At 50.9% G+C, this 12918-nt stretch overlaps 1 protein-coding gene across 3 annotated transcripts; it reads left to right on the forward strand.

Moving 5' to 3' along the window:
- The first annotated feature begins 5345 nt into the window (after positions 1-5345).
- Apol9b (apolipoprotein L 9b) lies at positions 5346-12681 on the forward strand. Of its 3 annotated transcripts, XM_030248781.1 has the most exons (4): positions 5346-5447; positions 9111-10095; positions 10764-10889; positions 11388-12681. In XM_030248781.1, exons 3-4 carry the CDS (start codon positions 10807-10809, stop codon positions 12235-12237), a joined length of 933 nt encoding a protein of 310 aa, XP_030104641.1. In that variant the 5' UTR covers positions 5346-5447; positions 9111-10095; positions 10764-10806; the 3' UTR covers positions 12238-12681. The 3 variants fall into 3 exon arrangements, with proteins under 3 accessions (XP_030104641.1, NP_776104.1, NP_001162131.1); NM_173743.4 differs by lacking the exon at positions 9111-10095 and having other exon boundaries at positions 5371-5447; NM_001168660.1 differs by lacking the exon at positions 9111-10095 and having other exon boundaries at positions 5420-5545.
- Positions 12682-12918: the final 237 nt, after the last annotated feature.

Raw genomic sequence — 12918 nt, forward strand, 5'->3', positions numbered from 1 at the left:
ACTGCAGTAAGATTGCTTCAGGGACACCCGTCCGTAAGCAGCTCAGGGGTCAAGGAAGATGGCATGGACACAGTTGGCAAGAGTGGGGGTATTTTGTGGGAGGGGAAGCAGGTGAGAGCAGGTGTGTGGAACTAAACACTGAGGAGTTTGTGTTTCTGTGCCTGAGAACGAGGTTAATGTGGGTCAAAGAGAAGCCAGCAGCGAGAGTCTGAAGGGAGGGGCAGAGAAGCCAGCAGCGAGAGTCTGAAGGGAGGGGCAGAGAAGGCTAGAGGATGGGGAAGGGGCCTGGAAACACACGGGCTGCACTGTGCAGGAGACAGCAATGAGATGTCTGGGGAAACCGAGGCACTGATCATGGGTAAAAGCCAGAATGAGGGCTTTGAATATGGAGAAGACACAGTGGCTCCTCCCTCTCCTTCCCCATGGGTGCTGTGGGCTGTGGCCATGGCCCTTCCTCTCCTGCAGCAAAAGGACCAACTCACCCTTTGTCAATTAAGTGACTTCGGGGTAGTGACAGAGCTGGTGATGCTGTTGAGGCTGGCATTGGTGGTGACAGGATGGTGGGTGGAGCCCTTGCCAGGGGTCAGGCCATCTAAAGGACCAATGGAATTAAAGTACATCCCTGGGACAGTAGTGGTGACGGTGAGAAAGAATTTTTGGTTATATATGTATTGCTTTTAATGTGCACCTAGTGGTCAAACTGCTCTCTACACTGTGGAAGCTTAACTTGTAATTCCTCCCTGGGGCTCTAGGATCATGTAGAAATAAAATGAACTACAATTGTGCTCTATCGTCTCAGGATAAAATGCTAACTTCAGCTTCTGGATTCCTGTTTGCTTCAGGTCACACACACACACACACACACACACACACACACACACACACACACACACACCCTCACTCCCCCTCCGCAACTGCCAAGGGATAATAACATTGGGAAAAGCTACCTCTTAAAGCAGACATTACAGAAGCTGCTGGAACTTGCTTCTGTAAGCACACCGAACTCGGTGGAACTTTGCCCAGCAGCGCCCTCTGCAGGCGGCTACGTAGGAAACAAATTCAGCATGGCTGTCAGCTTGGAAGAACAGTTCAAGTTGGGGCTGCACTTTGCAAAGCACTAGCCAGGTCCAGGCCAGAGAGCATGAGATGAACCTGGGCCCTCCAGCTCTCCGTGTACGGCCTGATCCTTTGCTGGCCAGGTTTTACTCAACAGCACATTTCCAGAGAGTGGGTGCAGACTGACTTTATCAGAAGCCAAACATATTGAGGTGAGTAATGTCAACCAATTTGCAATCACGAGCTCCATCTTTGGCCTGGGCAGGATGGCTCAAAGGATGAAGGTTCTTGCTACCAAACGTGATGATGTGGATTTGATCCTGGGGAACCTATTGTGGAAGGTGAGGCCTGACTTCCACAAGCTGGTCTCTGACAACCCTAAGTCTGCCATGGCAGCCACCCAGCTCCCTACCAAACCCGCACGAACACACTGAGAGAGTAAATATAAGTAAACATCATTATTCAAAGATGCTACAGTTATTTCAAACTGAAAGGAAGAGTCACAGCCCATGCGCTTCCAGCTCCTTCCAGAGTTGGGAACAAGGTTGCTGCCCCAGATGATGTCTTAGGTCACCTGGCTCTGCCTGTCTGGTGTTCTATAGACCTGGGTTGAATAAATACTCTTGACTCTTCAGGGAAAATGGATGAAACAATCAACCACATAACAGAAGGTGGCATGGGACAAGAGGAATGTACGGAAAGTGAAGGGATGCCCGGCACGACAGTCTTCAATGGGGAGCTAAGGATGAAGTGAGGACAAGGGAAACAGGAAGCCTGGTGGCCTGCCAGGCGTTAGAGGGAGGGGTTGTGTGGTGAGCAGGATAAGGGTGACAATCACCAGAACCAAAAATGGCTGCTGCTGTCTCACTGGCCCTGAGGATGTCAGGTGTGTGTCTAATACTGACAGCACAAGATCCTGTTGAAAGGTTCCATGTGCCATGGAAATGACAGGGAGCCTGGGCAGGGAGAGCAGGGAGGGACAACTAATTGCCACTCCTAAAGCCTGCATCTCAAGATTCCTGCAGTCAAGCCAAGTTGGATCCCTGCCATGACACACTGAGCCTGTGTTGTGTCAGCTGACTGGCTCCCTGAGTACCAGATGTGTGACTTCCCTTCACTGTGAACCTGCATCAATGATATATAATGATGGAACCAAGTCCTCCATGGCCTCCTGTGCGCTCACTCTCTCTCCCTCAGTCACGCACTCCCTTTGGTCTCTGCCATCTACAGACCACACTGGTACAATGGTTGCAACCCATGCCTGCTGTTTGGCCTGGCTGGGCACAGGGGCATTCCTCAGCCATCATGCAAGGCCAGGAATGGCTAGGCCCAGGGGACTCTATACAGGTTTATGTAGGGCCAGCTGCAGAGGGACAATGAGAGACAGATCCTCCACCTTTCTGCTGTGGGACTCCCCTTGACTCATGCAAGAGCTTCCAGAACTCTCTCCCCATGGCACTGGCCCTGCACCTGTTCCAACGGGGGCTTTCTTGGCCCTTGAGAGTACAGGTTTGGTTAAATACTGCTTTCAGCTTCCTGAAGGCTTCCATTGCCTTTAGACAAAGTCCCACAGTTTAGTGCTAAATCTGAGTGCTGAACCCAGGGATGCCCAGTGGCACCTCCAGCAGTAACGGCCTCACATGAGGCTTACTAAGGAACGGGTCTGGAGCACACTTCCTGACTGTGAGGAATGAGAGAGGGACGAGCAACAGTGGATAAAAATGACACGTTCTCCATTCCACTGCTCGAGTGATAGGTTAGTCCTGCCAGAACCTTCTGCTGAGACCTTCAGAGACTGTCCTCAGAGTTTCCAGTTATGGAGACTCTGAGGCCAGTTATGAGGAAGCTCTGTGTGAGTCCACACCGAGGATCAATTCTCCATTCACCCACAGGGCATCTGAGTGGAAGCCCTCACTACCCAGGAGCAAGAGCTTCCGGTCTGCAAACTGATCCCTATCCCTCTGTCCTCCCAAGGAGCCGGCAGTGCTCAGTGAGTTCTTGAGTGTCTGACACTCTGCTGAAGGCTCCTCACTGTGTCCCTGTCCATCGGCCCATGTTCCTGGGTGGCCTGCAATAGACTCTCAGTGTCCTGAAGAAGTCCAGAGCCATGGTCACCTTTTAGCCTCCTCTCATCTGAATAACATGTTTCACTTCTTGGCCAATTATCACCTGTTTCTTACACTACATTCTTTCTGAGATGTCCCCTGGGCACCGGGTGCATCAGATATCAAGTGCTGAAGTTTCCCTTTGTGCCTGGACCACTGGACTCCCTTCATGATAACTGTGCATTGAAGATCTTTGGGTGGAAAGTGAGAGGATGGTGGATGGTTTGAACAAGAAGAACATCCATTGAAGGGAACTGGTACGTTTAGAGGATGGAAAAGAACAACATCTACTCTGGTCCCAGATGTGAGGACCCAGATCCAACACCAGGACACTCTACCAGGGCTCTGCCATCAGGTGAATTAGGTCCAAATACCTTGACTCCATGATGTGGACTGGACAGATACAAAAACCAGAGTAGCAAAATGCCTCTGACCTCCTCACCCAAATTCCACTAGGTGGCGATGGTGCTCACCCTCTGATTCCTAAGCCATTACAAGGTTGCATAGGCTTCAGAATCCCCACCTCCGAAGTGGCAGCCACCCGGGGTGGCATTTCTTGCCATATCACTGGTCAACCAAGCTGTCCTTTAGCAGACCTTCAGGGTGTCCAATTAGGATGGGCTCCACTTGTGTACCTGGAGGCTGAGACCCTTATTTCTCTCCTTAAGGTAAAGACGCAGCAGGGTCCTGATGCCCTACCCTGTGTCTATTCAGTACTGCACTAATGTACCAGTTCATGCTATGCTTTTCTCTGAGTCCCCTGTAAGGATGCCTCTCAGATGTTGTGGACATTTTAATGGTTCTGCATCTTGTTGTGGATTTGCTCACTGTCTAACTAAACCCATGTTCATGAAGAAAAGAGACAGAGCAAGGGATTTTGGAGAGGCAGAAAAACAGGAATAACATTAATGCTAAATTTCATAAATACTACTGTTTCTTTAAATATCAGTGGTGTGTGTGTGTGTGTGTGTGTGTGTGTGTGTGTGTGTGTAAGAGAGAGAGAGTGTGTGCTCCAGTTGCTTACAGTACCCTCAGAGATCATAGCAGGGCGTCAAATCCCCTGGAGCTGAAGTTACAGGAGGTTACAACCCACTTGATATGGGTGCTGGGAACGGAACTACCTACCCACCATCAAACTAAGTACGGTCACAAGTCTAAGGTCCAATGCTGAGTCATACTTTGAGTCTTGGCAAGTCCAGGAATCCTGAGGTCTAAGCCATTGCCTCTCCCAAATGTTTTTTTTTTTAAAGATTTATTTATTTATTATATGTAAGTACACTGTAGCTGTCTTCAGACACTCCAGAAGAGGGCGTCAGATCTTGTTACAGATGGTTGTGAGCCACCATGTGGTTGCTGGGATTTGAACTTCAGACCTTCGGAAGAGCAGTCGGGTGCTCTTACCCACTGAGCCATCTCACCAGCCCCCTCTCCCAAATGTTAAAGTGTGTTGGTAGCAGTAGTGTGAAAGATCCCATGTCACCTGCTGTTCTCTCAAAAGCTGAGTAGGGATGGCCACCAAAGCCCAAGACTAATGCGTGGAGTGGAACCTGTCCTGATGTAAGAGGACTTGGCCACTTAGGTCCAGAAATCCCCTACTTCCTAGAGCAAAGCTGAGCTATTCCATGGCCACTAGGTTGCCTGAGTTTGTAGATTTGAGACTTTTGTCAGCAAGCGCCTCTGTCTGCTCAACTCCAGGAGTCCTAGAGCCAGCCAGGGAGCAGGGGAGTCTCCAGTGGAAGATGCCAGGGGTTCTCAGGTTAGTTAATGCATCATGGGTCTCAACACAGAGCAGGAACCTGAGACAGAAGGATGCACATAGGCAAGTGTCTACACTGTCTGCCGCCCTCAGCATCAGCTCTGGCCTCATCAACCAACGGAGACAGAGAGGTTCTCCTGAGGTGCAGAAGGGTGGGATGGAGGTGTGCTAGGGGACTGTGGGGCTCGGCAGAGCAGGCAATGCTGGACGTGATCAGGGGAGAACTGCATAGTTAGTGCTGGTGGGTCTCCCCACCACTGGAAGCCCCACCCAAGATGGTTTGGCCCAAGCAGGATTTGGAATGTTGACCTGAGGTCACTCTTTTGAGTTGGCAAAGTGAGTATTATTCTGGGTGGCACCCTACACATGCCCATTCCAGTGTGTTGATTGGTCCATGGCTGCCCGGGAGGTGAGACTTTCAGTTTCCATTTCCCAGTTGGGAGCATAAGGCCAGAGGCTGCTTTCCTTGTGACTCAGAGGTGCAGCTGCCAACTGCATCTGCGAAGCCAAGGCCATCTGGGTCCTGTTAGGTAAGTTGAGCCTCTTCGCTCCTCTGCCTCCTCATCCTCACAATGTTACCTCGGGAAAGAGAGATAGCTGCCTCATTCTAGGGATCAACTCAAGAAAGGTAGGTGTCTTCCACAGCCCTGAGTTCAGACGAACTGGCCTTGCAGTTTGTCTGCAAAGTTGGTGTTTGGCTGTTTCTCTCCCTCTGCACTTAACACAAGACAGGATGGGCAATCCTTCCGATGGGATCACCAAGTGCTCTGGGGCTCAGCTCAGGTTCAGGATGCCTATGATCTGGACAGCAGGCCCCAGACAGAAAACAGATTTATGGGAGTCCCCTACTTGGGGAAATATAGAAATTGAAGGATGTGGAGGAGAAAAAGAGGCTCAGAATCCACCAGTTTTTATGAGCATCCTTACATTGGGCCAGGATTATTGCTGCCAAGACAATGTTGGAATAAATGTTGACTGGCAAATAAAAGAAGCCCAAAGATTATGTCATGAACTGTCTCTGAGCGTGTCTTTACCGTGCCCAGGGCAATTGAAGACTAGGGGCTGAGGAGTCTGTTAAAGAGGCTGAGCGGTGGGCCAAGGCCTGCCTCCTTTGAGCCTCTGCTGGCCTTCTGTCCAGTCTGTGTGGGATAGAGAAGAGGGAAAGGGGTCCCTGTGAATTCAGAGGGGAAGGGTATCAGCATGGGGTCAGGGAGGGAAATGTGAACGATCATAAAAACAGCCCAGGACCTGTTTATCAATCATGAGGTCAATGGCATGTGTGGATGGGGGTGTTAGTCTTCTGTGCCTGAGGAAGCAAAGAATGTTCTAGAAACTTTGGGAGAAGAAGATGGAGAGTGTGAGAAAGAAGAAAATTAAAAAGCAATCACTTTTTTTTCCTTAACAAGACTGTGTCCTCAGAGATTGGTGATTCTATGTCCAATAAATGTCTCCCAGAGCCCACATCAGGAGCACCTAAGGCCCAAGAAGACAAGACCAACTTAGTTGGTTCTGGCACAGGCACTAGGTCACTCTTGGGATCATGGAAGACACTGATGGCCCAGAGAAAAGTGTCTCAGGAAGTCACGATATTTAGTCCTGGGAGGGAATGTAGAAGCCAGCCAGAAAGAGTCAGTGTGTGAGATTTCACATGGATGGAGGAGGGAGGCCTTTTGTAGGGAGGGAAAAGCCCAGACAAAGCCTAAGACATTGGTTATGGGATAAAGTGAGAGGGGCTGCAGCAGGCTGTGGATATTGTAGGGTTAATTAATCTCAATCAGGGGATTAAGATTAAACCCCACCTTTGATCATTCCGGCCCCAGATAAAAGACACAAAACATTTATATTTATAATAATCCTTTAAAGTGTGAGAGTAGGGCACATACCTACCCTCTATGCCATTGTGTCTACTTCTTTATCAATAACCCTGAGTAGCAAGCTGCCATGTTCCATCCGGACCACTCTTCACTCCAATTGGCCAGACCTCATTGCAATGTTTTCATGACTCACCTACCCCATGGCATCTTCTCCTCTCTCCACCTTCTCTATCCTTCCTTGTGATTCTCCTGACCCCAAGCCTGGGAACTGAAACCCTACATATCTCTCTTCTGCCCAGCGATAGGCTGGTGACATCTTTATTCCACCAATAGTTTTAAATCAAGGAGCAAGGTCACATAGCACTTGATGATTCTACATTCCCTGTCACAACCAGGCCCAGTATTCAACATTACAATGCATAGCAACAGACCAAACCCCAATAGTGGGGGACTCACTGTGCTGGGTGCAAAGTCCGGAGCCTGAACCTGGGAGAGAATTACAGATTCTGGGGGAGGAGCTTGGGGCCCTGACCTCTGTCTGGCCTAGTGAAGGAGATGTGAGGGAGCCACCAGTAGAGGCTGGGCTGGGACCCCTGTGCTGCAGTGTTTGGAGATCATGTGCATGGATGGAGAAGGGAGGCCCCCAGCCTGGAACTTCAGGTGGCCATGAGCAGAGAAGGACAGCATCATCTGCACACCTCCAGGGCCATGTCCACAGAGTCCTTCCTCCAAGAAGGCCCACTGTCTAGCTAGCTAGAAGCAGGACTCAATGAAGGTAGAGAAAGACAAAATTATACATGCTCCTGTGTTTTTGTGGTACTGAGTATCGAACGCATGGCCAAGTGTACGCTTGGCAAGAGCCCTGCCATGAGTCCTCTCCTCTGCACAGACTCACAGCGAACTCTAAGACCTATGGCACAGACACTTTACAAAAATGTAGTGTTGCCTGAGATACCAGCTTGGCTACCTGATAGTTGAAGGTTGTGACATGTGAGGCAAAAAAGGAAGGGAGATGAAGTGGGGGAGGGGGTAAGGATTTGAGGTGAGGGGGAGTGCAGCCAGCTCTCCTCACAACTGTGCCTCATCCCCCAAAAGGCCTCAGCAACCTTCTTCTTGTGCTTGTTGGTCAAGACTGGGTCCCTCAGTCACTGGACCAGTGACCTCATGTCTGAGAAAAGCAAATTCCAGGTGGAGAACAGTGAGGCAGGATGGTGGTCCTGGCTTCTGCACATCTGGTATCATCAGAGCCATTATCCTCTTGAGATGAGGCCGCTAAGTTAACAAGATGCCATCTTCCTGGAAACGGCCTGGCTGCAATGGCTTAATAGAGAAGCCAACCTTTGAGTGTCTCGGCAGGGCGCATCATAGCTCTCTTCAAAGGCATGGAAGCAAAGTGTTTCTGTGCTGTTGGTGTCCGCCAGCCCAAAGTTCCAGAGGGGCTCCTTTGAGAAGGTGAACCTGAGGTGGATGTTCTCAGTGCTGGGGAAGGCTCACCATGGAGACCAAGGCAAGAGGCAGATTGGTGAAAGATCAGGGCTATGAGAAGAAGGCCTGGGGGAGTCTAGATGTGTGCTGCACAAAATGTGGGCTAGCCATGTCCACGGAATTTCTCTATCCTTCTGTCTAAAGAGAAAGAAAGCCAAGAGAGGACCCCACCATGGTGTACTGTTTTCAGAAAAGTAAGGGAGGGACTTCACTCTTGGTCTCCGTTGCAGGGTGGTTCCATAGGATCTTGGGGCTATAACACATGACCTGCAGGGATGCAGTTTGCAAAGGGAAATATTCACAGAACTCATCACAGGAGACTGGGAGGCCTCAGAGCATGGCTCAGGCGCTAACTTTACCTTTGGATAAGATCTTCTTTGTGCACAACAAGATGTCCTCACAGAGCGAAACAGAGCAAGCAAGCAGGCTTCATGCTTGCCCCCTCTTCTCAGAGACCTCATCTGCATGCAGCCTAGGAGTGCAGCCTAGGAGTGCAGCCTAGGAGCTCAGTTGATACTTAGCTGTCATTCCTCACACACAGTTCCCATCCCCAGGGAGCCCCCAGAACCTTCTTCCCATCTCTGCCTTTCATGTGTTGACTTGATTCTTTTTCACAGCTGCATCCTCAGTTTCTCACTATCACCTTGGACACCACAGGGCACAGGGGGCACCGCCCTGGCTGGGATGAGGGAGACAGAATGGAGCTGGGTGATTGATCTCATTAGGGAGTAGCTGCAGGGCTCAGGGAAAGACTGAGCCCTGTGAATTAAGTCCTTTAGAGTCTTGGCAGCCACCCTGGAGGGAGCCTTGGAACAACCAGATCCATGGCCACCTGCCTGCCTTTGCTACAGGGGTCCCCACTTTACCCCACACTGTGACTCTTCTTCCATACAGTCTGAGCACCTGGCAAGCGTTAAGGAAAACCTCTCAAAGACTCTGTGCCTGGACCAAGGATTCAGAAGCTTTCACGGCCTCTCGAGGCAGCCACAGCTCTGCTCCTTACCTGTGCGCTGCTCTCAGAATAGACCTGGCGGCTGCCACAGCAGACAAGGACGAGGCCACCAAGGACCAAAGCCAGTGCCCTGATCCTGGGTCTGTAGGGATCCACCTCATAGCCCAATCTGGGGCATAAGAGGGGCAACTTCCCCTTTACCTTGTCCTCTTTGGTGTGACCAGAAGACCCTGAGGACGTGGAAGACAGCAGGCCACGTGGCTTAGTCACAGCTCCCAAAGTCAGCGCAGATCAATGACTGCCCTGCGTTATTTGTGAGAATCTAAAGACCGTAAAGCTCCCATTGAGGAAGAAAGACTTCTCTTGGAATCTGGTCCAAAGAGAGCGATTTGGGGCTCTGTAATCTACATAGAGCCTTGCACTGTGACTATAATACAAAAACAATATCCAGCCTTACTGTACTCAACATACTCTGATATCAATTCAATTTCCTCTCTGAATGTTCTTCTTGAGCAAAAAAAAAAAAAAAAAAAAAAAAAAAACCCACAGGTCAGAACTAGATAGGCTGCAAGTCACACATGAGGGTGTGGGCACCACAGTGTCTGATGTGCCGGATGTCTGTGGTGGATGCAAACCCCAGCACCACAGTGTCTGATCACAGTTCTGATCACAGTTCTGATCACAGTGTCTGAGAAGCCGGATGTCTGCGGTAGATGTAAACCAGTGCTGAGTTTTTTCCCTCTTCTCTGTGCTCAGTCTTTACTCTCTGTTGGCTCTAAGCTGAAAACAGTTCATTTCCCTGCAAAGCGAGGTGGTATCTCCCAGTGCATGAGTCGTCTTGGCTCCGATCCCACAACACCACAGGGTGAGGGCTCGGACACGGTCTGCCTTTTCCCTCAGCTCTGGATGCTGATGTCCGTACGGAAGGTGAGTTAGGTTGGTTACTGCACCGGCTGGTTTTGTGTGCCAACAAGCTGCAGTTATCACAGAGAGAGGAGCCTCTCCCTTGAGGAAATGCCTCCATGAGATCCAGCTCTAAGGCATTTTCTCAATCAGTGTTTAATGGAAGAGGGCCCAGCCCACTGTGGCGTGGTGGTCCTGGGTTCTATAAGAAAGGAGGCTGAGCAAGCCAGGGGAAGCAAGTCAGTAATCAGTGCCTCTTAGCTCCCCAACTCGCCTCCTGGTCATGATGTGTGCACAGGAATAGAAACCCTGACTAAGTCAGTTATGGTGAGGGCGACAGTCCTGGTGTGCAGAGGGAGCAGGCTCATTGTGCCCTCCCAATACCTCTGCTGGGGGTTTTGTATGAAGAAAGAGGGACGAGAGGGAGAAGGAAGGGGAGAGAGTGTGAGTCACTCCACCAGGACTGTGGATTAGGGACCCATGTTTATATGTTTATCATAATTATTTCACTTCCAAGGAGACTTTATCTGTAAATATAGATAACAGGCCTGGCGGCCAGAACACAGGAAGCAAAGGACACAGTTCAGCTGGTGACCAACACATCACCAGCGCTTCATGGGATAAACACTCACGACATGACACTAAGAACCTGACGCTCCCTGGGCACTAACTGCATCCTTCTTTCCTTGTAGAGAGCAGACACACCATCCAGGGAGCCACTGGGTATCTCAGAACATGGCAAGCAGTGGATACCTGTATAGCCTGGTGGCTGAAGATGGAGCCTGGCAGGCGTTTGTATCCAAGGCCAAGTTGTCCAGGTCACTGCTATGGGATGCCCAGCATGGCCCTTAACCCCTGCATGACTGGGGAAGGCACACCCACTCCACACAGTCCCTGTTAATGGCATTAAAGGCACTCCTCAATAGCCCTTGGAAAATATTCTAACACATTAGTCAGTGGGTCCCAAGGATCCACCTGTCTCTACCTATCCCAGCACTGAGATTATAAAACCATGCCACCCGGGCCCAGCTGTTTTGACTTGGGTTTGAGGGATGGCACTCGGGTTTGCATGCATATGGGTGAGCACTTCCACAGCTGACTGTCTCCCCAGTCTTAAGATGACTGACACACCATTAAAGACCATAAAACCTATTTAAAATACCTAACATCGCTCGCCAAAGGGGAACTTCCCACAACTCTAGAATCCTAACTGGGCTGTGATAGTAGAGACCATTGTGGGGTGGATTGCTTTTACACAGCCTGTTTTACATAGACACAAGCCATCTCTCACACACTGTTGACCTCTGCTCTTACAGGGAGAGAGCAGTGGCCCTCCACAAAGCTCTGAGGGAACTGACAGCGCTCTTGGCCATAGCAGACAGAGGCAGACTTCAAAAAGGTCTGAAAGGCAGGGAGAAGTTTTTGAAAGTCTTTCCTCGCTTGAAAGCAGAGCTGGTGGAGCATATCAGTCAGCTCCATGCCCTGGCTGACCACGCTGAGAAACTACACAGGGGCTGCACCATCTCCAACGTGGTGGCTGACTCCTTCAGTGCTGCCTCTGACATCCTGAGCCTCCTTGGTCTCTTTCTGGCACCTGTGACAGCAGAGGGAAGTCTGGTGCTCTCAGCAACTGGCTTGGGGCTGGGGGTAGCAGCTACTGTGACTGATGTTGCTACCTCAATCGTGGAGGAAACAAGCAGGGTTTTGGATGAAGTTGAAGCTGCTCTGACTGGCACTCATGTGCTGGGGGAGGCTGGCACAAGTGTAGCTAGGATTGTCAACAAGATCCCTCAGGCTACCAGAGACATCACCAGAGACCTGGAAGCCCTTGAGCAGCACATGAATGCCCTCAGGCTGGTTAGAGCTAACCCTCGTTTAGAAGAAGATGCCAGGATCCTGGCCACCACAGGAAGCATCTCTGCCCAACGGGCTATGCAGGTGCGGGCCAGGCTGGAAGGAACCCCTCTGGCAATGAGCAATGAAGCCCGGATCCAACGTGCCGCCACCGCAGGTGCCGCCCTCTGGAGTGACGTGGACAGCCTTGTCAAAGAGTCAAAGCATCTGTACGAAGGGTCTGCGTCAGAGTCGGCTGAAGCACTGAGGAAGCTGGCTCGAGAGCTGGAGGAGAAGCTAGAGGGGCTCATGGAATTCTACAAGACGATCTGATCAGGCCCCAGTCAGTCACCCCATCCCCAAGACAGGCAGAGGTCAGGGGGGAGGACCTGGACAGAGGAGAGCAAGACTGCAGTCAGGTCCGAGAGACCCAGTGTGTAGGCCTGCTGCTGAACACAGCACAATCAGGTGAGACCCCCTGGTGCCTGAGACGAGAGACCAAAGGATGTGCTGCTGTGAGAGGGACTGGAAAGATTGAACTCTGGACTAAACACGGAAGAAGCCAGTTAAGAGAAGGACTAGAAAGCCCTCCCCAGCTGAGCTACTGCAAACAAGACCCCACAAAAGGCAAACCAGAGAGAAAGGTGTGTGCTCTTTAAACACATCATGAGCCCCATCCCTGTGCTTTAGAGCCTGTGCTTCTCCCCAGCTCCCCAGCCGACACCCATCCTCAGGCATGTCATGGTCCCCTAAATAAACCGTTTCTGTTGTTCCTCACCATGTGTCTGACTCGGTTCTTTGTCCTGGGGCATGAGAACCTGGAAACATCAACAGGGGTCCTTGAGACTCTCAGATGGCCTGTATCCACTGGCAGCCAGCCTGGGGCCTTTACAGTTGCACCAGATGTGGTACTGTCCCCTCCCATGGAAGCTCTAGGACACCATGGCAAAGCTCCCTCAGGAGGTTCCATGTCTGTGTGGATGGGCCCTCCTCCCCTCCCACCTTTCTCTTCGG

This window comes from Mus musculus, chromosome 15 (assembly GCF_000001635.26).
Source record: "Mus musculus strain C57BL/6J chromosome 15, GRCm38.p6 C57BL/6J".
Lineage (NCBI taxonomy): Eukaryota > Metazoa > Chordata > Mammalia > Rodentia > Muridae > Mus > Mus musculus.